This window comes from Zalophus californianus, chromosome 6, assembly GCF_009762305.2.
Source record: "Zalophus californianus isolate mZalCal1 chromosome 6, mZalCal1.pri.v2, whole genome shotgun sequence".
In the NCBI taxonomy this organism is placed as follows: Eukaryota; Metazoa; Chordata; class Mammalia; order Carnivora; family Otariidae; genus Zalophus; species Zalophus californianus.
In genome coordinates this window covers 111,416,007-111,439,408 of record NC_045600.1, presented here as the reverse complement: position 1 = coordinate 111,439,408, position 23,402 = coordinate 111,416,007, and the positions used below count along the sequence as shown (strand labels likewise).

The 23,402-nt window shown below is 35.8% G+C and overlaps 1 protein-coding gene across 11 annotated transcripts in view; it reads left to right on the top strand.

Annotated features, from left to right (window-relative positions):
- MYO9A (myosin IXA) overlaps positions 1-23,402 on the top strand; it is a 347,057-nt gene that overhangs the window by 95,123 nt on the left and 228,532 nt on the right. For 10 of the 11 annotated variants that reach the window (XM_027572325.2, XM_027572329.1, XM_027572328.1 and 7 more), the window contains 2 exons: positions 3,826-4,736; positions 18,790-18,884. In XM_027572325.2, coding sequence (XP_027428126.1) covers positions 3,897-4,736; positions 18,790-18,884 — 935 coding nt within the window. In that variant the 5' untranslated portion in view covers positions 3,826-3,896. The remainder of the gene's footprint in view (positions 1-3,825; positions 4,737-18,789; positions 18,885-23,402) is intronic. The other variant, XM_027572335.1, reaches the window with a different exon arrangement.

The following is a 23,402-nucleotide window of genomic DNA, read 5'->3' as shown; positions in this document are numbered from 1 at the left end:
AATATAGAAATGTGTATGGGAATATCAAGCTCAGGATAGTGGTTATCTCTGCAGAGCAAAGGAAGGAGCTTTAACTATATCTCCAGTGTGCTGTTTATAAACTGATCTGGAGTAATAGCAGTTTTCAAACTTGTTGAATTGGGTGGTAGATATAGGCCTGCTTTTTTTTTTTAAATTAGTTTCAGAGGTAGAATTTCATGATTCATTAGTTGCATAGAACACCCAGTGCTCATTCCATCAAGTGCTTTCCTTAATGCCTGTCACCCAGTTCCCCCATCCCCTCCACCCACCTCCCCTCCAGCAACCCTGTTTGTTTCCTAGAGTTCAGCATTTCTTATGGTTTGCCTCTCTCTCAATTTTCATCTTATTTTTCCTTCCCTTCTCCTTTGTTCATCTCTTCTGTTTCTTAAAATTCCGCTATGCGTGAAATCATATGGTATTTGTTTTTCTCTGACTTATTTCACTTAGCATAATACCCTCTAGTTCCATCCATGTCATTGCAAAAGGCAAGATTTCATTCTTTTTTTTTTTTTTTTTTTAAGATCTTATTTATCTGAGGGATGCCTGGGTGGCTCAGTTGGTTAAGTGGCTGCCTTCAGCTCAGGTCATGATCTCAGGGTCCTGGGATCTCGAGTCCCGCATCGGGCTCCCTGCTCAGTGGTGAGCCTGCCTCTCCTTCTGCCTGCCGCTCCCCCTGCTGTGCTTTCTCTCTCTGTCAAGTAAGTAAAATCTTTTTTTAAAATATATTTTTAAAAGATTTTATTTATTTGAGAGAGAGAGAGAACATGAGCAGGAGGAGGGGCAGAGGGAAAGGGACAAGCAGACTCCGCACGGAGCAGGACCCTGGGATCATGACCTGAGCCGAAGGCAGACACTTAACCCAACTGAGACATTCAGGTGCCCGTGATTTCATTCTTTTTGATGTCTGCATAATATTCCATTGTGTGTGTGTGTATGTGTGTGTGCGCGCGTGTGTGTATACCACATTCCATTGTGTGTATATATACACATACACCACATCTTCTTTATCCATTCATCTGTTGATGGACATCTGGGCTCTTTCCATATTTTGGCTCTGTGGACATTGCTGCTATAAACATTGGGGTGCATGTGTGCCTTCAAATCACTGTTTGCATCCTTTGGATAAATACCTAGTACTGCAATTGCTGGGTTGTAGGGTAGCTCTATTTTTAACTTCTTGAGGAACCTGCATACTGTTTCCCAGAGTGGCTACACCAGTTTGCATTCCCACCAACAGTGTAAGAGGGTTCTGCTTTCTCTGCATCCTCGCCCACATCTGTTGTTTCCTGAGTTGTTAATTTTAGCCATTCTGACTGGTGTGAAGCAGCATCTCATTGTGGTTTTGATTTGTATTTCCCTGATGTCAAGTGATATTGAGCATTTTTTCATGTATATGACTGCTTTTTATATGTTCCGTAATATTCTCTGTGTTTGAAAAATCATCTAGGAAAAAGGTTAAGAAACAGTTTCTTCATTTGAGGACCTGGACAAATATGCAGTAGTATGAGAAAGAAGTAACTGAAAGTATTTTTAAAAAATAACATGGCGGGGCACCTGGGTGACTCAGTTGGTTAAGTTTCTGCCTTCAGCTCGGGTCATGATCCCGGAGTCCTGGGATCGAGTCCCACATTGGGCTCCCTGCTCAGCAGGGAGCCTGCTTCTCCCTCTGTTCTTCACCCTGCTCATGCTCTCTCTCACTCTCTCTCAAATAAATAAATAAAATCTTTAAAAAAATAAAAAAAATAAAAATAACATGGCATCTTTATATGTTAAAGGCTGAAATAAACTAAAAAGGGAAAGAGTGATGACACATGAGAGTGGTTTTTTTGATGGGGCAAGTTACTGAGGGAGTTGATAAGAAATAGGTTTTATTAGCCCTGGAAAGGATGTGGAGTATTATTTTCTGTGTAAACTGGAATGGAAAAGCAGAGATGAGATGAAAATAGAAATATGTTTTGAGTTGGAAAAGACACTATTTTCTCAGTGAGTTTCCAAAGTTGAAATCATTCTCGAGGTGTTATATATGTGGGGTTTGAGAAGATTGGAAGGATATGCAGAATATTTGTAAGAAATGAAATAAAGTTAGATAAAAAAGTAGCTTTGAAGGAAAAGGGAAGGTTGAATGAAATTTATAGTAGAATTTTGCTGTATAATTTTATCAGCTTTGTTCAGCAAGCCAGTGGCAGGATCTTATTGTTGACTGCCTTAACTCACCACTTAGGGGAGGTGGAGAGTCAGAGCCCAAAAGTCCTTGAAAATATTTCTATTCTATAGCAGTTTTCTCTTATTATTCTCTTAGTTATAATTTCATGTAGTTTAGGTTCTCTGTGTATTTGATCTCATCTTCTTACTGTTTTTTTTTTCTCAAGTTTTTATTTAAATTTCAGTTAGTTAACATACAGTGTAACATTCATTTCAGGTGTAGATTTTAGTGGTTCAACACTTACATACAACACCCAGTTTTCATCACAAGTGCCCTCCTAATTCCCATCACCTAAGTAACCCCCCCCCCCCACCTCTGGTAACCGTAAGTTTGTTCTCTATAGTTAAGAGTCTTGGTTTGCCTCTCTTTCCGCCCCTCCATGTTCATTTGTTTTGTTTCTTAAATTCCACATGAGTGAAATCATGTGGTATTTGTTTTTCTCTGACTTATTTCACTTAGCATAATACTCTCTAGCTCGATCCATGTTGTTGTAAATGGCAAGATTTCATTCTTTTTTTTTTTTAAAGATTTATTTATTTATTTTAGAAAGTGTGCATGAGTGGGGGGAGGGGCAGAGGGACATGGAGGGAATCTCAAGCAGACTTCCTGCTGAGTGGGGAGCCAGACTCAGGGCTGGATCTCAGGACCCTGAGATCATGACCTGAGCCGAAATCAGGAGTTGGACACTTAACTGACTGAGCCACCAAGATGCCCCAAGATTTCATTCTTTTTTATGGCTGAGTAATAGTAGGAATATTTGATATATATATATATAATTATACACACATTATACACACACACATACATACCACCTCTTTTTATCCATTCATCAGTTGATGGACATTTGGGCTCTTTCCATAATTTGGCTATTGTTAATAATGCTGCTATAAAATTAGTGTGCATGTATCCCTTTGATTAGTATTTTTGTATCCTTTGGGTAAATAGCTAGTAGTGCTGGATCATAAGGTAGTTCTATTTTTAACTTTTTGAGGAACTTCCATCCTATTTTCCAGAGTGGCTGCTCTAGTTTTCATTCCCACCAATAATGTAACAGGGTTCTTCTTTTTCTGCATCCTCACCAACACCTGTTGTTTCCTGTGTTGTTAATTTCATCTTCTTACTGCTTTTAATTTCACAAAAATTTGGCTTCATTGATGGCATTCTTTTTTGTTTTTGCTTTATTCATAAGAGCTTTTGGATACAGAGTGATTAGATTTGCATGATTATTCTGCCCATTTTAATTCAGCTTTGCTGAGGCTCTTCATATATAAAAAAAGAACTTGACTCCAATCTCAGGTACTTTAGAAACATTTGATATAGTGGAGGACAAAATAATTTTTATTTGTACTCTGGATTTTAAATTATTAGTATAATAAAACATGGAAAAAATCTTTGGCAATTTGCTGTTTTAGAAAGTGTCCAGATTTGGACAATAAAATGTAATATGTGGTCTTGAGACTGTTTTCAAGACTGTTTCTAGACTAAGAGTTAGGATTTTATGTTCTAAAAGATGTAATGAAATGATTTAAGCCTTCTTGAGTATCAGAAAGTAAAGATTGTGTAATATGATTTCTAAATGTTTCACACTTTTTACGTTACAGTTCTTTTGCCACAAAAATGGTTTGCACGGTCTTGAACACATACTATCCATGCTGATGGGACAGGGTCCAATATGAATATAAATGATGGAGGAAGACGACGCTTTGAGGATAATGAACATACATTACATATATATCCTGGGACAATTTCAGAAGGGACTATCTACTGTCCAATTCCTGCCAGAAAAAACTCCACAGCTGCTGAGGTGATTGACTCTCTTATAAACAGACTTCATCTTGACAAAACAAAATGTTATGTTCTTGCAGAAGTAAAGGAATTTGGTGGAGAAGAATGGATACTCAATCCAACAGACTGTCCAGTTCAGCGAATGATGTTGTGGCCCCGGATGGCTCTGGAAAATCGCCTGAGTGGAGAGGACTATCGCTTTCTTCTGAGAGAAAAAAACCTTGATGGATCAATCCATTATGGTAGTCTGCAGTCATGGCTACGGGTAACAGAAGAACGCCGCAGGATGATGGAACGGGGTTTTCTTCCACAGCCTCAACAGAAAGACTTTGATGATTTATGTAGCTTACCTGATTTGAATGAGAAAACTCTTTTAGAAAACCTACGAAATCGCTTTAAGCATGAAAAAATTTATACCTATGTTGGCAGTATTCTAATAGTTATTAACCCATTCAAGTTTCTTCCTATTTATAATCCCAAATATGTCAAAATGTATGATAACCACCAATTGGGAAAACTGGAGCCCCACATTTATGCTGTGGCTGATGTAGCTTATCATGCCATGCTTCAGCGCAAAAAGAATCAGTGCATCGTGATTTCAGGAGAGAGTGGTTCTGGGAAGACTCAAAGCACAAACTTCCTTATTCACCACCTTACTGCTCTCAGTCAGAAGGGATTTGCCAGTGGAGTGGAACAAATTATTCTTGGAGCTGGACCAGTACTTGAGGTAAGTGCATAGAAATACTTTTCTTACTCTTGTATGTTTATAAGGTATAAACTGATATGCTCTGACATGTTTATCTTTGAAAAATAAAAAGTAAAAATTTGGTAGATGTGAGAAAATGAAACTAGAAGTATAGACATCATTTTTAGTTACCAAGGAAAAATGGAAGATGGAAAGCAAAAAAGGCAGTGTGAAAGTTTAAAAGTGTGACAGTGGCATTATTTTTCAAAGGTGTTTTTGGGTCATAGTGATAAAGAAGATGATTGGGGTTGTATGTATCCCCCTGTAAAGGGAAATAGCAGGGGCAGGACTCCTGTCTGTAATTGGGTTGTGGAATTAGGTGTTTGGGGAAAATACTCTTTTTTAAAAATTTTTTATTGTTATGTTAATCACTATACATGACATCACTCGTTTTTGATGTAGTGTTCCATGATTCATTGTTTGTGTATAACACCCAGTGCTCCATGCAGAACGTGCCCTCTTTAATACCCATCATCAGGCTAACCCATCCTCCCACCCCCCTCCCCTCTAGAACCTTCAGTTTGTTTTTCAGAGTCCATCGTCTCTCATGGTTGGTCTCCCCCTCCGATTCCCCCCCTTCATTCTTGGGGAAAATACTCTTATCAATATATTTATATCCTTGTAACTTTAACATCTGTGCCTAGTATTGAATTCTAAGAGTTCAGTTTGAAAATGTAAAGAATATGGGGAAAAGGTTTAGTTCTATAACGTTTAGAAGTAATATTACCAAAGGTAGAAAGGATAGAGAATACACCATTTTTGTTTTAGAGGTGAAAGGAAAAGGTAATGTTACTTATTTTTTTTTTTAAAGATTTTATTTATTTGAGAGAGAGAGAGAGAGTGCGCACGTATGAACAGGAGGAGGGGCAGAGGGAGAGGGGCAAGCAGACTCCCCACTAAGCGGGAAACCAAGGTGGGGCTCAATCCCAGGACCCTGAGATCGTGACCTGAGCTGAAGTCAGATGCTTATCCAACTGAGCCACCCAGGTGCCCATATTACTTATTTTTTAAAAGGGATTTTGTGAGGTATAATTGAGATATATTAAACTGCACATATTGAAAATGTACAATTTGATAAAATTTGACATGTATACATAATAATTAAACCACCACCACAGTCAAGATACTGAATATATCCATTATTGCTAAAGTTTCCTCATATCTCTTTGTAATTCCTCTTAACCCTTTCCGGCTCAGTCATCTACAAGAAACCACTTACTTTGTCACTATAGATTAGTTTGTATTCTACAAACTAATTTTTATATAAATGGAATCATTTATTATGTACTCTTTTATGTTTGACTTCTCGTGGTATAATTATTTCAGGATTCATCCATGTTGTATGTGTCAGTAATTCATTCCTTTTGCTTAGGTAGAATTCCACTGTCTGGGTTTACCACACTTGTTAATCCATACACACACACGCACGCACACACACACACACACACACACACACACACATAGTGGTATCTCATTGAGGTTTTAATTTGCATTCTATAATGACTAATCCTGTGAGCATATTTTCATGTGTTTATTTGCCTTTTACATATCTTCTTTGGTGAAATGTTTGTCAAAATTTATTGTCCAACTTTTTACTGTGTTTTCTTACTGTTTTTTGGAAAGTTTTTTGTGTAGTGGGTATAAGTCCTTTATCACATATGTGTTTGCACACATTTTCTCCCAGATTTAACCACTTCTTTTTTTTTTTTTTGAGTATAATTGACAATATGCTATATTAGTTTCAGGTGTACAACTTAGTGATTCCACACGTTTATAATATTGTGCTGTGTTTACCACAAGTTACCTACCATCTATCCTGATACATGCTGTTACAGTATCATTAACTATATTCCTTATGCTGTGCCTTTTATTCCCATGGTTTATTCATTCCATAAGTGGAAGCCTGTATCTCTCACTCCCCTTCACCCGTTAGGCCCAACCTCCCACTCCTTACCTCTCTGGCAACTATCAGTTTGTTCTCTATTTATAGGTTTGATTCTGCTTTTTATTTCTTTTTTTTTTCCCTAGATTCTTACGAGTGAAATCATATGGTATTTTTCTTTCTCAGCCTGACTTATTTCACTTAGCATACTATCCTCTAGGTCCATCCATGTTGTCTCAGATGACATGATCTCATTCTTTTTTATGGCTGTGTAATATCCCTTTGTATATACACACCGCATCTTCCTTATCCATTCATCTGTTCATGAACACTTAGGTTGTTTCATATCTTGGCTATTGTAAATAATGCTGCAGTAAACATAGGAGTGCATATATCTCTTTGAATTAGTGTTTTCGTTTTCTTTGGGTAAATACCCAGTATCGAAATTATTGGATCATATGGTATTTCTATTTTTAATTTTTTGAGGAACCTCCATACTATTTTCCATATTGGCTGTACCAATTTAAATTTCCACCAAGAGTGTACAAGGGTTCCTTTTTCTCCACATCCTCGCCAACACTTACTATTTCTTGTGTTTTTGATTATGGCCATTCTAGCAGGTGTAAGGTAATAATATCTCATTGTGGTTTTGATTTGCATTTCTCTGATAATGAGTGATATAGATCATCTTTTCATGTATCTGTTGGCCATCTGTATGTATTCAGGTCCTCTGCCCACTTTAATTGGATTATTTTTTTGGTGTTGTAGAAGTTTGTTTTTTTAAAGATTTTTTGTTTATTTATTTGACAGAGAGATACACAGCGAGAGAGGGAACACAAGCAGGGGGAGTGGGAGAGGGAGAAGCAGGCTTCCCGCCGAGCAGGGAGCCTGATGGGGGCTCGATCCCAGGACCCTGGGATCATGACTTGAGCTGAAGGTAGACGCTTAATGACTGAGCCACCCAGGTGCCCCTAGAAGTTTTTTTAATATATTTTAGATATTAACTCTTTATTAGATACATCATTTGCAAATATTTTTCCCTCTCAGCAGTAGGTTGTTTTTGTTTCTTGATGGTTTCCTTCACTGTGTGAACGTTTTTTTTTTTTGTTTTTTTTTTTTTTGGTGTCCCAGTAGCTTGTTTTTGTTTTTGTTTCCCTTGCCTTATGAAACATATCTAGAAAAATGTTGCTTTGGCCGATGTCAGAGAAATTACTACTTGTGTTCTATTCTAGGATTTTTATGGTTTCAGGTCTCATATTTAGGTTTTAATCCAGTTTGAGTTTATTTTTGTGTTACAAGGTGGTCAGTTTTCATTCTTTTGCATGTAGCTGTCCAATTTTCCCAGCCAGCACCATTTATTGAAGAGACTGTCTCCCCTTATATATTCTTGCTTCCTTTGTCATTGATTAATTACTGTATAAGTGTGGGTTTATTTCTGGGCTCTCTGTTCTGTGCCATTTATCTTTGTGTCTCTTTTTGTGCCAGTACCATACTGTTTTGATTACTACAGCTTTGTAGTATATGTTGAAATGTGAAATTGTGATACCTCCAGCTTTGTTTTTCTTTGTCAAGATTGTTTTGGTTAGGGTGCCTGGATGGCTCAGTTGTTAAGCGTCTGCCTTCAGCTCAGGTCATGATCCCAGGGTCCTGGGATGGAGTCCCACATCGGGCTCCTTGCTTCACGGGAAGCCTGCTTCTCCCTCTCTCACTCCCCCTGCTTGTGTTCCCTCTCTCACTGTGTCTCTCTCTGTCAAAAAATAAATGAAATCTTAAAAAAAAAAAAAAGATTGTTTTGGTTATTCCAGGTCTTTTTTGGTTCCATAGAAATTTTACTGTCATTTGTTCTAGTTTTTTAAAAAGTGCTTTTGGTATTTTGATAGATATTGCATTGAATCTGTAGATTGCTTTGGTTAATAGAGACATTTTAACAATACTAATTCTTCCAGTCCGTGAGCCTGGAATATCTTCCATTTGTTTGTGTCATCTTCAGTTTCTTTCATCAGTATTTTATGATTTCAGAGTACAGATCTTTGACTTTTTTCGTTAAGTTTATTCTTAGGTCCTTAATTCTTTTTGGTGTAGTAGTAAATGGTGGTGTTTTCTTATTTCTCCATCTGCTGCTTTGTTATTAGGTTATAGAAATGCTACCGATTTCTGGGTGTTAATTTTGTATCCTGCATCTTTACTGAATTCATTTATTACTTCTAGTTGCTTTTTGGTGGAGTCTTTAAGATTTTCTATGTATAGTATCATGTCATCTGCAAATAGTGATAGTTTAACTTCTTTACCAGTGTGGATGCCTCTTATTTCTTTTTCTTGTCTGATTGCTGTGGCTGGGACTTCTGATACTGTGTTGAATAAAAGTAGCAAGAGTGGACATATTTGTCTTGTTCCTGATCTTAGAGGAAAAACTTTCAGTTTTTCACCATTGAGTATGATGTTAGCTGTAGGTTTTTCATATATAGTCTTTATTATGTTGAGGTATGTGCCCTCTAACCCCACTTTTTTGAGAGTTTGTATTGTCAGTGGAATTTGAATTTTGTCAAACGGTTTTTCTGCAACTACTGAGATGATCATATGATTTTTATCCTTTGTTTTGTTGATGTGGTGTATCACATCGATTTGTGAATACTGAACCATTCTTACATCCTTGGAGTAAATCTCACTTGATTGTGGTGAATGATCTTTTTAATGTATTGTGGTATGTGGTTGTGGTTTGGTAATATTTTGTAGAAGGTGTTTGCATCAGTGTTCATCAGGGATATTGGCTTGTAGTTTTTTTGTGTGTGGGTGTTGTCTTTTTTTGGTTTGGGCATCAGGGATGTATTTAGAAGCTTTCCTTACTCTTGTATTTTTTGGGATAGTTTGATGAGAATAGGTATTAATTTTTTAAAATGTTTGGTAGAATTCACCTGTGGATCCATCTGGTCTTGGACTTCTATTTTTCATTACTGATTCAGTTTTGTTACTTGTAGTGGGTCTGTTCAGATTTTCTGTTTCTCCTGTTCAGTTTTGAAAGATTGTATGTTTCTAGGAATTTATAGATTTCTTCTAGGTTGTCCAGTTTGTTGCCATATAATTTTTTATAGTATTCTCTTATAATTCTTTTTATTTCTGTGGTGTTAGTTGTTACATCTCTTTCATATCTGTTATTTGTTTGGGTCCTTCCTCTTTTTTTCTTGATGGATCTAAGGGTTTATCAATTTTGTTTACCTTTTCAAAGAACCAGCTCTTGATTTCATTGATTTTTTTCTGTTGCTTTTTTAAGTCTCTGTCATTCATTTCTACTCTGATCTCCTTCTACTCACCGTGGGTTTTATTTTATTATTTTTTTCTAGTTCCTTTAGTTGTATATTTAGATTGTTTATTTGAGCTTTTTGTTTCTTGAGGTAGGCCTGTGTTGCTATATATTTCCTTCTTAGAACTTCTTTGGCTGTGTCTCAGTGATTTTGGACTATTGTGTTTTCAGTTTAATTTAGATTTAACCCTTTCATGATACTACTTTTTGAAGAGCAGAATTTAAAATTTTTTACTCAGTTTTATTGAAATATAATTGACATACATCATTGTATTAATTTAAGGTATACAACATAATGATTTGATATATGTATATATTGAGAAGTGATTACCGCAGTAAGTTTAGTTAACATCTATCACCTGACATAATTTCAATTTTTTTTTGAGGTAAGAACTTTAAAGATTTACTCTCATAGTAACTTTCAAATATATGACACAGTACTGGTAAATATAGTCACCATGGTGTACATTACAGCCTCACAACTTATTTATCTTATAACTGGAAATTTGTACCTTTTGACCACCCTCACCCATTCCCCACTCCCCCATCCTCCCTGGAAACCTCCAGTCTTTTTTCATGAGTTTTGTTTTAGATTCCACATATAAGTGAGATGATACAGTATTTGTCTTTGCCTAACTTATCTAACTTATAATGCACTCGAAGTCCATCCATGTTGTTGCAGATGGCAGGATTTTCTTATTTTATGGCTGAATAATAGTCCATCATATATACATAAACATTTATCCATTCATTCATCATTGGGCACTCAGATTGTTTCCATGTCTTGGCTATTGTAAATAATGCTGCAGTGAACATGGGGGTGCAGATATCTCTTTGAGATAATAATTTCATTTCTTTCGGATATGTACCCAGAAGTGGAATTGCTGGATCATATGGTGTTTCTATTTCTATTTATTAATTTATTATTTATTTTTTTAGATACATAGTATGTGTGTGAGCAAGGGGGGAGGAGCAAAGGGAGAAGGAGAGAAAGAGAGAATCTTAAGCAGGTTCCACGCCCAGCATGGAGCATGATGCAGGGCTTGATCTCACAACCCTGAGGTCATGACCTGAGTGAAAATAAAGAGTTGGATGCTTAACCAACTGAACCACCCAGACGAGGGAGAAGCAGGCTCCCCGCTGTGCAGGGAGCCTGATGTGGGGCTTGATCCCAGGACTCCGGGATCATGACCTGAGCTGAAGGCAGATGCTTAATGACTAAGCCACCCAGATCCAGGGCTTTCCTATGAATATCTATTTGTTTCAAGACTATTTTTTGTTGAAAGACTTTTTTCTTTACCTTAGTGCCTTTGTGTCTTTGTCAAAAAATTGTCCATATATATGTGGGTTTATTTCTGAATTCTATCTTCTGTTCTGTTGATTCATTTGTCTTTATGATAGTGCTTTGCTACTTTCATTATGTAACTTTATAATAATTTTTGAAATTTGTTGTATTAATCCTTCTTTTGCTTAGTTGTTTGGATATTCTGTCCTTTGCATTTCCATATGAATTTTAGAACTAAATTGTCAGTTTCCTATAAAAGTTTTTTTTGGACTTTGGGATAGTGTTAAATCTGTAGTTTAATTTGGAGAGAACTGATATATGCTAACAATAGTAAGTCATCTGACTCATGAACAAGTTTATTTTCCCATTTATGAAGATCGTCTCTAATTTCTCTCAGTATTTTGTTGTTTTTAATGTAGAGAACTTCAACATATATAGTAAGTTATACTTGTCAGTATTTTTTGATGCTTTTGTAAATGGTATTTAAGTTTTCAATTGTTAGTTCCTAATATATAGAGATATAGTTGGTATTGGCACTTTGATTTTGTATTCTACAAACTGGCTAGATACAAATATTCTGGCTTTAAGTTTTCATTGGATTTTCCACATAAATCATATTTATGAATAAAAAGGCAGTTTTGTTTCTTTTTTTCCAATCTGGATATTTTTTCCTTGCAGATTTCACTGATTATGCCAATATGAATATAAGTGGTTAAAGTAACATTCTTGTCTTAGGGGGAAAGCATTCAGCTTTAAACATTAAGTATGATAATAGCTATTGGTTTTGTGTCGATGCTCTTTATTAGATCGAGGACCATTCCCTTTTATTCCTACTTTGTTTAGAATTTTTATCAGGAATGGTTGTTGAATTTTGTCAAATGCTTTTTCTGTGTCTATTTGAGATGGTCATATGGTTTACAAAGAATAATTTGTTAATACGGTGAGTTATATTACTGGATTTTTGATTGGTAAACCATTTCAGCATTTCTGGGGTAAACACCACTTTTCATGATGTATTATCCTTTAATGTATTACTGGATTTGGTTTGCTAAAATTTTGTTTAGAATTTTTGATATGTTTTCTTTTCCTTCCTTCCTTCCTTCCATCCGTCCATCCGTCCGTCTGTCTCAGGTTAATTCTGGCCTCATGGGAATGAGTTGGGATGTTTTATGTTTTTGGAGGAGTTTGTGTAGAACTTTTTTTCCCCCTACTATCCGTGTTAGAATTGATATGAAACAATCTAGTCCTGTGTTTTTCTTTGCAGGAAGGTGTTTTTTTTAATTTTATTAAAAAAATTTTTTTTACATTATTAGCTCAGAGATAGAGTTAGTGCTTCATCAGTTGCTTATACCACCCAGTGCTTATTACATCAAGTGCCCTCCTTAATGCCCATAACCCAGTTATCCCTACTCCCCACCTACCTCCCCTCCAGCAACCCTCAGTTTGTTTCCTAGAGTTCAGCATCCCTTATGGTTTGCCTCTCTCTCAACTGTCATCTTATTTTATCTTTCCTTCCCTTCCCCTATGTTCATTTGTTTTGTTTCTTAAATTCCACATATGAGTGAAATCATATGGTATTTGTCTTTCTCTGACTGACTTATTTCACTTAGCACGATACCCTGTAGTTCCATCCACATCATTGTAGATGACAAGATTTCATTCTTTTTGATGGCTGAGTAATATTCCTGTGTGTGTATATGTGTGTGTGTAACATTTTTTATTTGCGAGGGAGCGAGGGAGAGAGAGAGAGAGAGAACAAGAGCAGGGGTAGGGAGACCTAGGCAATGCAGGGCTCAATCCCAGGACACTGGGATCGTGACCTGAGCCACAGGCAGATGCTTAAGTGACTGAGCCACCCAGAGCCCTATATACCACATCTTCTTTATCCATTCATCTGTTGATGGACGTCTGGGCTCTTTCCATATTTTGGCTATTGTGGACATTGCTGCTATAAACATTGGGATGCATGTGCCCCTTTGAATCACTGTATCCTTCGGGTAAATACCTAGTAGTGCAATTGCTGGGCTGTAGGGTAGCTCTATTTTTAACTTCTTGAGGAACCTGCATACTGCTTCCCAGAGCGGCTACACCAGTTTGCATTCCCACCAGCAGTGTAAGAGGTTTCTGCTTTCTCTGCATCCTCACCGACATCTGTTGTTTCCTGAGTTGTTAATTTTAGCCATTCTAACTGGTGTGACGTGGCATCTCATTGTGGTTTTGATTTGTATTTACCTGATGTCAAGTGATGTTGAGCATTTTTTCATGTGTCTGTTGGCCATTTGTATATCTTCTTCAGAGAAATGTCTGTTCATGTCTTCTTTCCATTTCTTGACTGGATTTTTTGGTTTTTGGATGTTGAGTTTGGTAAGTTCTTTATAGATTTTTGGATACTAGCCCTTTATCTGATAAGTTTGCAGGAAAGTTTTAAACAAAGTTTCAAGTTTTAAAGTAGATATAGAACTACTATGAACTTGTCTGTGACTTTGAACCTCTGAAGTATGTCTCTTGGGGAAAGCATAGAGTTAGATCCTTAAAAAAAAATCTATTCTGCCATTTGTCTGTCTTTGATCTTTGGAATGTTTGATCCATTTACAGTTAATGTAATTACTCATAATGTAGGATTTATGTCTGCCATTTTTTTATTTTATTATTATTTTTTTTTCCTCTTCTGAGAGAGAGTGCATGGGGCAGAAGGGGAGGGAGAGAGGGAATCTTGTGCACCCTTCCTCCCAGCATGTAGCCTGATGTGGGGCTTGATCTCACAACCCTGAGGGTATGACCTGAGCTGAAATCAAGAGTCAGATGGTCAACCAACTGGGCCACGCTGGCTCACCTGCCATTTTTTTTTATATGCTTTTTTATGTCTTGTATTCTTCCATTACTACTTTCTTTTATGTTAAAGAGATGTTTTCTAGCATACCATTTTAATTTTGTTGTGTCTCTTTTTGGGTTTTTTGGTTATTTTTTTAGTGGTATTTCTGAGTATTCCAATTAACAAAACAATTGAGTTTGGATTACTACCAACTTAATTTCAATAATATGCAAAAATTTTCTTCTGTACAGCTCTGTTCCTTTCTCCCTCCTTTGTGCTTTTATTTTCATATAGATATTTTTCTACATTGTATATCCATACACACAGATTTATATTTATTTTATGGAATTGTCTTTCAGGTCAGGTAGGAGGAAGAAAGTTACAAACAAAATATTGTACAATACAAAATGTATTGTACAATACAAAATGTAATGTAAATACAAAAAAAGTTACAAACTCTGTTTTGTATTTACATTACATTTACCTTTACTTGTGGTCTTTATTTCTTCATAAAGATTTGCTTTATTATCAAGTGTCTTTTCATTTCAGCTTGAATTACTTCATTTAGTATTTTTTGTAAGGCCTATCTGCTGAATGTATTCTTTCAATTTTTGTTTATTTAAATGTTTTAATTTCTCCTTTAATTTTGAAAGATAGTTTTACTGGACACAGAATTCTTGATTGACAGGCTTTTCTCAGTGATTTGAATATATAACTCCACTGTCTTTAATTTTTAATGTTTTATTTGGAGAAATTTTGTGTTATGCTTATTGAGGAACCTTTATATGGTGTGTGTTGCATCTCTTTCACTGCTTATAGGAACTATTCTTTTTTTTCTTTTTTTACAATTTTATTTATTTGAGAGAGAGAGAGAGTACAAGTGGGGGGAGAGGCAGATGGAGAGGGCGAGGTAGACTCTCTGTTGAGGAGGGATCCCGATGTGGGGCTCTGTCCCAGGACTCTAGGACCATATGAGAACTATTCTTTGTCTTTCAGCAATTTGATCATTATTTGTCTAGGTGCAGATCTTTTTTAGTTTTTCATGCTTGCAGTTTGTGAAGGTTGTTGGATATGTAGATTAGTGTTTTTCATGAAATTTGGGAAGTATTGGGCCTTTCATTGTGGAAATATTAATTTTGTGTTTTCCACTGTATCTACTTGTTTATGTCTCTACTGGAGCCCCTCCAATGAATTTTTCATTTTAGTTAATCTACTTTTCAATAATGGAATTTTTATGATTTCTAGCCCTTTACTGATATTCTCTATAGTTAAGGCATCTTTTTCATACTTTCCTTTAGTTTGAAAATATTTAAAATAGCTGATACAAAGTTTTGGCTTTGGTGGTCCAACATCTGGGCTTTGTCAGGGACAGTTTCTGTTTATTGCTTTTACAAAACTTTCCTGGTCCATACTTTCTTTCCTCTTTGCATGTCTTATTACAATGTTTTGGTGAAAAGTGGGCCATTGTATTAATACAGTGTGATAGTTCTGGAAATGAGATTTTTCCCTCCTCCCAGGGTTTGTGGTGATGGTTTTGTTATTGCTCTTTGGTTGTTCCATGACTTCTTTGGAATAAGTGTGTGAAGTCTGTTCTTTTTCCTGTGAGGCCTTTACATTCTTTCTTCATTTAACTTAGTGGTCAGATAATAATTGGAGGGGCGCCTGGGTGGCTCAGTTGGTTGGGCGACTGCCTTCGGCTCAGGTCATGATCCTGGAGTCCTGGGATCAAGTCCCGCATCGGGCTCCCTGCTCGGCGAGGAGCCTGCTTCTCCCTCTAACCCTACCCCCTCTCATGTACTCTTTCTCTCTCATTCTCACTCTCTCAAAATAAATAAATAAATCTTTAAAAAAAAAAAAGATAATAATTGGACAAGGATTTTTTTTTAAATGTCCTGAAGCAATAAGGCTCCCAGTTTTTTTCTGTGAAGTTCTGTGTGCTTCTTGGATACTTGTCAACATTTAACCAGGCAGTTGTCAAATCTGCCTTACCTTTTACTTCCTATTTACATAGAACTTAAATATCAACCAGAGATCTCCGCTCTTTACTGAGCATGTGTATATTTCTGGGCATGTGCACAGTCCTGCACAGGTAAAACACCTTTTACATTCCCTGGAATATTTCAGATCTTTATTTTTTTTTTTTTAAGATTTTATTTATTTACTTAGAGAGAGAGAGCACAAGCCAGTGGGAGAAGCAGATTCCTTGCTGAGCAGGGAGCCTGACTCGGGGCTGGATCCCAGGGACCCTGGGATCATGACCTGAGCCGAAGGCAGATGCTTAACCGACTGAGCCACCCAAGTGCCCCTATTTCAGATCTTTAAATGCCCCTTTTGTACAAGTCATTCCTATGTTTTCCTTTTAAGTTGTTTGGTTACTTCATTTTTTGCCTCATTCTCCTCTTGCTAACTCAGGCAGTTGCAGTGTTTAAACAATTGCCTCTGGTTGTTTTTAACAAACATACACGGGTGAAAAGGCTGTCTCCTGTGAGTGAGCTCCAAGTCAGGTCAGGTAAAGATAATCCTTTGAGTGAGGTTTTCCAGGGAATTGCCATATAGCTCAAATTCTGACAGTTACCTGTGGGATGGGGCTTTAGCTGTAATCCTGTTTTGATCCTTCAGTGGCTTCTAGGCTGCCTTTTAAACAGACTAATTATAGAGTGTTGCATTTCTCTTCAGCATGGAGCTAGGGAGAGGGAGATGGTAATTGGGTAAGTTAAAATGCCACAAAGCCTGTTTTTCTTACTGAGATTTGGCTGTTTTCCTTGATTAAATGTTCCCCCACAAAGGATTATTATAAGCTTTTAGTTAATTTCTAGAATTGTCAAAAAGTTGATTTGGATACTTTTTTAAATTTTATTTCTCTTATGAAGAAGAGGGGATTTTCAGAGATCTTTATCATTTTCTCTGACCTCAGTTTCAATGATCTTTTCAAAAGATTTAAGTAATAAATACTTTATATATTTACATTTGTAGTTACCATTTTTGCTGTTCTCTATTCTGTACTTGATCATATTTGAGTATGATATTTTCCTTCTGCATGAAGGACTTCCTTTAATGTTCCTTTTAGTGTGGGCTGGCTTATGATGAAAATTTTCAGATTTACATATCAGAAATTGTCTTTTTTTGGGCCTTAATTTTTTAATTCACTTTTTTAGGAGATATTTAAATTACAAAAAATTAAATTTAAATAGAATTAAAATTTCAGTAAAATTTATGAATTTTAAAACATTAATTTGGGTAACCATCTCTATACAATCTGAATACAGAAAAGTTCCACTACTTCTTGAAACTCCCTCACACTGTTCTTTATCTTCATATTCTCTTACTTCTCTCCCATACTAATTCATGGGAACTACTTGTCTGATTTCCATTGCTGTTTTTTCAAAACGTCACAGAAATGAAATCATACAGTAAGTAAAGTTTTGAGACTAGCTTCTCATTTAGCATTATGTCTTGGAAATTCATTCAATTTGTTGAATATGTAAGTTCAACCAGGGATTATTCTTTTAAATTTCAATTTTAAGAAATGTTATCGGGATATATAACTTACAGTACAGTATAGCCATTTAAAATTTATAGTTCATAGTTCAATGATTTTTGATAAATGTATATACACTTATATAACCACCATCATACAATGAAGCTATAGAATATTTTTATTACTCCTTGTGCCCCTTTTACACATTTCCCAATTCCCAGACAACTCTGATCTTCTTCCTGTTACTGTTGTTTCGCCTTTTCTAAAATTTTATAGTACAGTATGTACTCTTGAGTCTGGTTTTTTCCACGTCAAAATGTTTTCATATTTATCAGTGTTAATGTATGTACCAGTTTATCTTTATTGCTGGGTAGTATTTATTGCATTGTGTATACTTTGGTAACAATTTAGGCAACATATATTTTTAATTCTTTTTAAAATAGTACTGTAGCTTTGTTTTAGGTTGATGTGATAAAGTATACATTATGTAGTGAAATTTTATTTCATTTATACTGTTCTAAAATGGCAATTATTTTGATGTAATTATTCTGTTTCTAGCTCCTATTTAATTTAGCAAGATTTAAAAAAATACAGAAATATATTAAGGAAGCTTGCTGGCTCTCGAATGTAAAAGTTAAATTATTTTAAGGAGTTTTAAGTTTTTAAAATTAAGATTGGGCACCTGGGTGGCTCAGTTGGTTAAGCGACTGCCTTTGGCTCAGGTCATGATCCTGGAGTCCCAGGATCGAGTCCTGCATCGGGCTCCCTGCTCAGCGGGGAGTCTGCTTCTCCCTCTGACCCTGCCCCACTCATGTGCTCTCTCTCTCTCTCTCAAATAAATAAATAAAAAATCTTTAAAAAAATTAAAAAAATTAAAATTAAGATTTATTTTACTGAAAAGCATGAAGTACTTTCTACTTGGTTTTATTTCAACTGTTAATTGCTCTCTCTCTTTTTTTTAAAGATTTTATTTATTTATTAGAGAGAGAGAGAGCACAAGCAGGGTGAGCGACAGGCAGAGGAAGAGGGAGATGGAGAAGCAGGCTCCGTGCTGAGCAGAGAGCCCAGTGTGGGACTCGATCCCAGGATCTTGGGATCATGACCTGAGCCGAAGGCAGACGCTTAATGACTGAGCCACCCAGGCGCCCTGCTCTCTTTTACTTTACCTGAACCATATGACTCTGAAGTTAAAGAGAATTGCATTTTGTCTCTTTGAGCCAACCTAAGCAAGATTTTCCATTTTTTAAAATGAAATTAATAAGAACTGTTTATTTTGACAGGCCTTTGGAAATGCAAAGACAGCTCATAATAACAATTCAAGTCGTTTTGGCAAATTTATTCAAGTAAATTACCAAGAAACTGGCACTGTACTTGGGTAAGTAGCAGTAGCAGGCTTTGGAGTATGTTTATATTTTCACCATTGTCTCTTCATAATCCATAGACTGTTCATTTGCTCTTTAATCAGAATAGTGACTTTGGTGTCTGCATTCAATTATTTTCCTCTAAACTTTTTTTTTTTTTAAGTTGAAGTCTGAGAAATGTTCAAAGAATAGTGTAAGGCATACATCTGTAACTTAGATTTGCTAATTGTTAACAATTCGCTGCATTTGTTTTATTTCTCTGTATTATGCATACATTCATTTTTTTAAATTTGTTTTTGAGTAAGTTGGGCATATAATTTGACTCCCCACAGGAATCACAGCTGTATTTTCCTATGTAATGCTGTTATATTCAAGAAATTTAATTTTGTTACAATAACATTTCTTTTTTTTTCCCAAAGATTTTATTTATTTATTTGAGAGAGAGAATTAGAGAGAGAGAGAGAGAGCACATGAGAGGGGGGAGGGTCAGAGGGAGAAGCAGGCTCCCTGCTAAGCAGGGAGCCCGATGCGGGACTCGATCCCGGGACTCCAGGATCATGACCTGAGCCGAAGGCAGTCGCTTAACCAACTGAGCCACCCAGGCGCCCCTACAATAACATTTCTTATACAGTCTGTAAGTAGAGTACTTCTGGTTGTTCCAGCAATATTCCTTCTAACTTTAAAACATCTAATAGACTTTATTTTTAGAGCAGTTTTAGGGTCACAACAGAAATGAGTAGAAAGTACAAAGAGTTCCCATATACTTCTTCACCCTATCGACCAGTTTCCCCTATTAATATCATCTTGTATTGTTGTGTTCCATTTGTGTGGTGTGTTCTTTGGGCTTTGACAATTGTATAAAGACATTTATTCACCATTACAGTATCATGTGGAATAGTTTTACTGCTCTAACATCCTCTGTGGTTTGCCTGTTCATCCCTTCTTACTCAATAACTCTTGGCAACCACTTATCTTTTTATAGTACCCCTAATTTTGCCTTTTCCAGTATGTCCTATAGTTGGAACCTTATAGTCTTATAGTCTTTAGGGTTTGGATTCTTCACCTTAGCACTCTATATTAAAGTTTCCTCCATGCCTTTCATGGCTTGATTTTATTGGACTAATGTTAAATGTGTATATTAATTTGGGGATAATTGACATTTTTGTGCTGTTTAGAAATGCTTTAAATTTTTTTGTATTTCTTATTGAGTGTTTTCCTGAGTATCTTATTTTAATGTTTTGTTGTTATTAAAAGTGTGATTTTCTCTTGCATTATATCTTCTAGTTGTTTGTATATATGATATATATTCATACATATATGTTCATATATATGGAGTTTATTAATTTTTATATTGTCTCTTGTTATCTTACTGAATTATTTTATTGTTTGCATTAGTGTTACTATTGTTTCTTTTACCTTTTCTTGGTATATCTGCAAAAATAGATATTCTTACCTGTTTTTTTGTTCTTATATCTTTAATTATTTTCTCTCTTGTCTGATTCCAAATAATATTGTTTCGGACCTTTATGTGAATGACTTTACTTTTCTCCACTAAGTAAAATACTGATTTTAGGACATTTTACCACATTAATGAATTAGGCATCAATTTAAATTTTCTATTAGTGTTTTTTTGAGTAACAAAATGATATTGCATTTTACCAAATGGATTTTGGGCATCTGTGAAGATTAGCATGATCTTCATTCTGAGATCTGTCAGTGTTACCATTATTTTCCTAATACTGAATCATTTTGTGTTCCTGGGAAAACAATCCCACTTGATCGTACAAAGGTAGACTCACACACATGCATACATATGTACACGTATTTATACATGCACATATAAGTTGGTTGTTCTATTGTTTCGTAGTTTTTATTTATTTTATTTTTTTAAAGATTTTATTTATTTATTTGACAGAGAGAGAGACAGCGAGAGAGGGAACACAAGCAGGGAGAGTGGGAGAGGGAGAAGCAGGCTTCCTGCGGAATGGGGAGCCCGATGTGGGGCTTGTTCCCAGGTCCCTGGGATCATGACCTGAGCCGAAGGCAGACGCTTAACGACTGAGCCACCCAGGCGCCCCTGTTTCCTAGTTTTTATTTATGATTTTTGCATCCATATTAATAAGTGAGATTGGTTAGTATTTTTCTTTTTATGCTATTTTAGTTAAGCTTTTCATTTCTGCTTTTAATTTAAAAATTTTGACCAAAACTATGTGTATTCTACCTCCCCCAAGAAAAACAAAACACGAAGGATAAGTCCTTCAGTGGCAAGTTTCATAACTCATTTCCTTTCTGATTTGAAAACCATGTTTCCAAAAGTATAGTTGGTACTTTTACTAAAAAAATGGGATGCAGTCAGGTTGTCAAGTTGCACTTTTCTAGTATTTATAATTGTGATACAAGAGATGTTGCTAATAGGTAAAGTTGTATATGTTGCTTTGTAACTTACAAAGTATCATTATATATATTCATTGATTCTTAAGACAGCTTCATGAGTTAGGAATGGCAGATATTTATTTTCCCATTTTATGAATGAAATTTTGACTCTTACATGTTAAGCGATTATCTGAAAAGGTTAAATGTTCTCTTACAACAGTGATGAGCAGAAATCTTCATCTTGATTAGTAAGTCAACACATACATATTGAAAATTTTTCATATTGAAAATATTTAACTCTTGGTAAATATATATTAAACATTTTCATCTTTCATTTTATCATTCATTAGGCAAACATTTATGGAGTACCAGGCACTGTGCTAAGTGTTCATGACAAAAAAAGTATACATGTTCTCTGCCATTAAAGTTCTCATAGTCTTTTGGGAGAGATAGGTTTACTTAAGAGGATTACAGTAAATGAGATAAGTACAGTTATTGAAGCATGTGTCTGGAGAAGGTCACAAAAAGTGATTTTTATTTTGGGTCTTGAAAAATTGCTAAGCAGAAAAAGTAGGAAATCACATTATCATTTGAGGAATTGGCATTAACAGATGAATGGAATCATAAGAACTTGGTGTACTTGAGGAGGTAAGTTCAATGGCTTCAGATTATGGACATAGTGTTCAGTTGATTTCAGATTATGAATAAAGCTCTAATGTATCTAATTTATCCTCTTGACTGGGAAGCAGATTTTAAAGATTTTATTATAAAAAATGTGAAACATACCCAGAAGTAAAGAGAGTAGTAGAAAGACTGCCCATTTAGATTCAAGAATTATCACATTTTGCCATATTTGCTTTGTTTATTTTTTCTTTTTGTATGCTGATGCATTGAAATAAAACAATCCCAGGTAGATGTAACCCTTGTGTACTTTAGTATGAGTAGCAAGTGAAAGTAGAGGAATAACATGAGTAGATCTTATTTTATGGGTAACTAACTCTTATAGCAGTATAACTCATGGAGTGGAGAGGAGGAAGGTGAGATGTTTAGGAGTATGTTAGTATAGTTGAAAGAGGGAGCCTTTGTAGTTAATATAGACCTGGCTTCAAATCATAGTTCTGCTGTTTACTGGCTGCATGATCTTAATATCTTTGAGCACCAGTTTCTCCACTTGTGAAATAGGCAGTAATATTTGCTATGCAGGGTGGGTTTAAGAATTTAATGTACTATGTGGAATCTAAAACATTAATGAATAAACAAAAAGCAGAATTAGACCTATAAATAAAGAGAACAAATTGATGGTTGCCAGAGGGAAGGAAGGTGGTGGAATGGGCAAAATGAGTGAAGGGGAGTGTGATATACAGGCTTCCAGTTATGGAATAAGTCATGGGAATAAAAGGCACCACGTAAGGAATATAGTCAATGATATTTTACAAGGGTATGGTGAAGGATGGTAGCTACATTTGTGGTGAGCATAGTATAATGTGTAAACTTATTGAATCACTATGTTACATACCTGAACACCTGAAACTAATGTAACGTGTGTCAACTATACTCAACAAAAGAATTTAGCATATTAGTTTATGTTCCCTTTCTCTCATTTTAGATAGATAAGAATCTGTTTCAGTAGTTTAGATTAGAGGTGATGATGGTAACTCAGAGGAAGTGATACAGTTTAATTACTGGCAGTGGTAGTAGTAAGGTGTTTGCAGAAAAGGCACGTTTGAGGTTCATTTTATGAATGAATGGAGCCTGTTGGAAAGAGAGTGGGTAGAGACTGTAGAATTAGAACTGGAAGGAAGAGCACGGACAATGCAGCCAGAGTGAATGGCATGCTTGAGGGAATGACCTGTATTTGGGAGTGACTGAAATACTGAGCATGCGATAGGAGGGAACTGATGGGAATAAAACTAAAAAGTCAGATTTTTGATTCCACAGAGGTTTGTGCTATGTAATTTGGATTCAAGAGTCGAAAACTTTTAAATTTCAGACTGTAGGATCCCCTTTTCCAGAGGGAGCTTACCTGATTGCTTCAGTTTGGGTGAGAGGTATTGAAGACTTGAAGAGGTACAGGCTGAATAAAGAGAATGACATATCAGAAATACAATTTATGTTTTAGTTCCTCATTACTTTCAGGATAAATTCCACTCTTCTGGCAC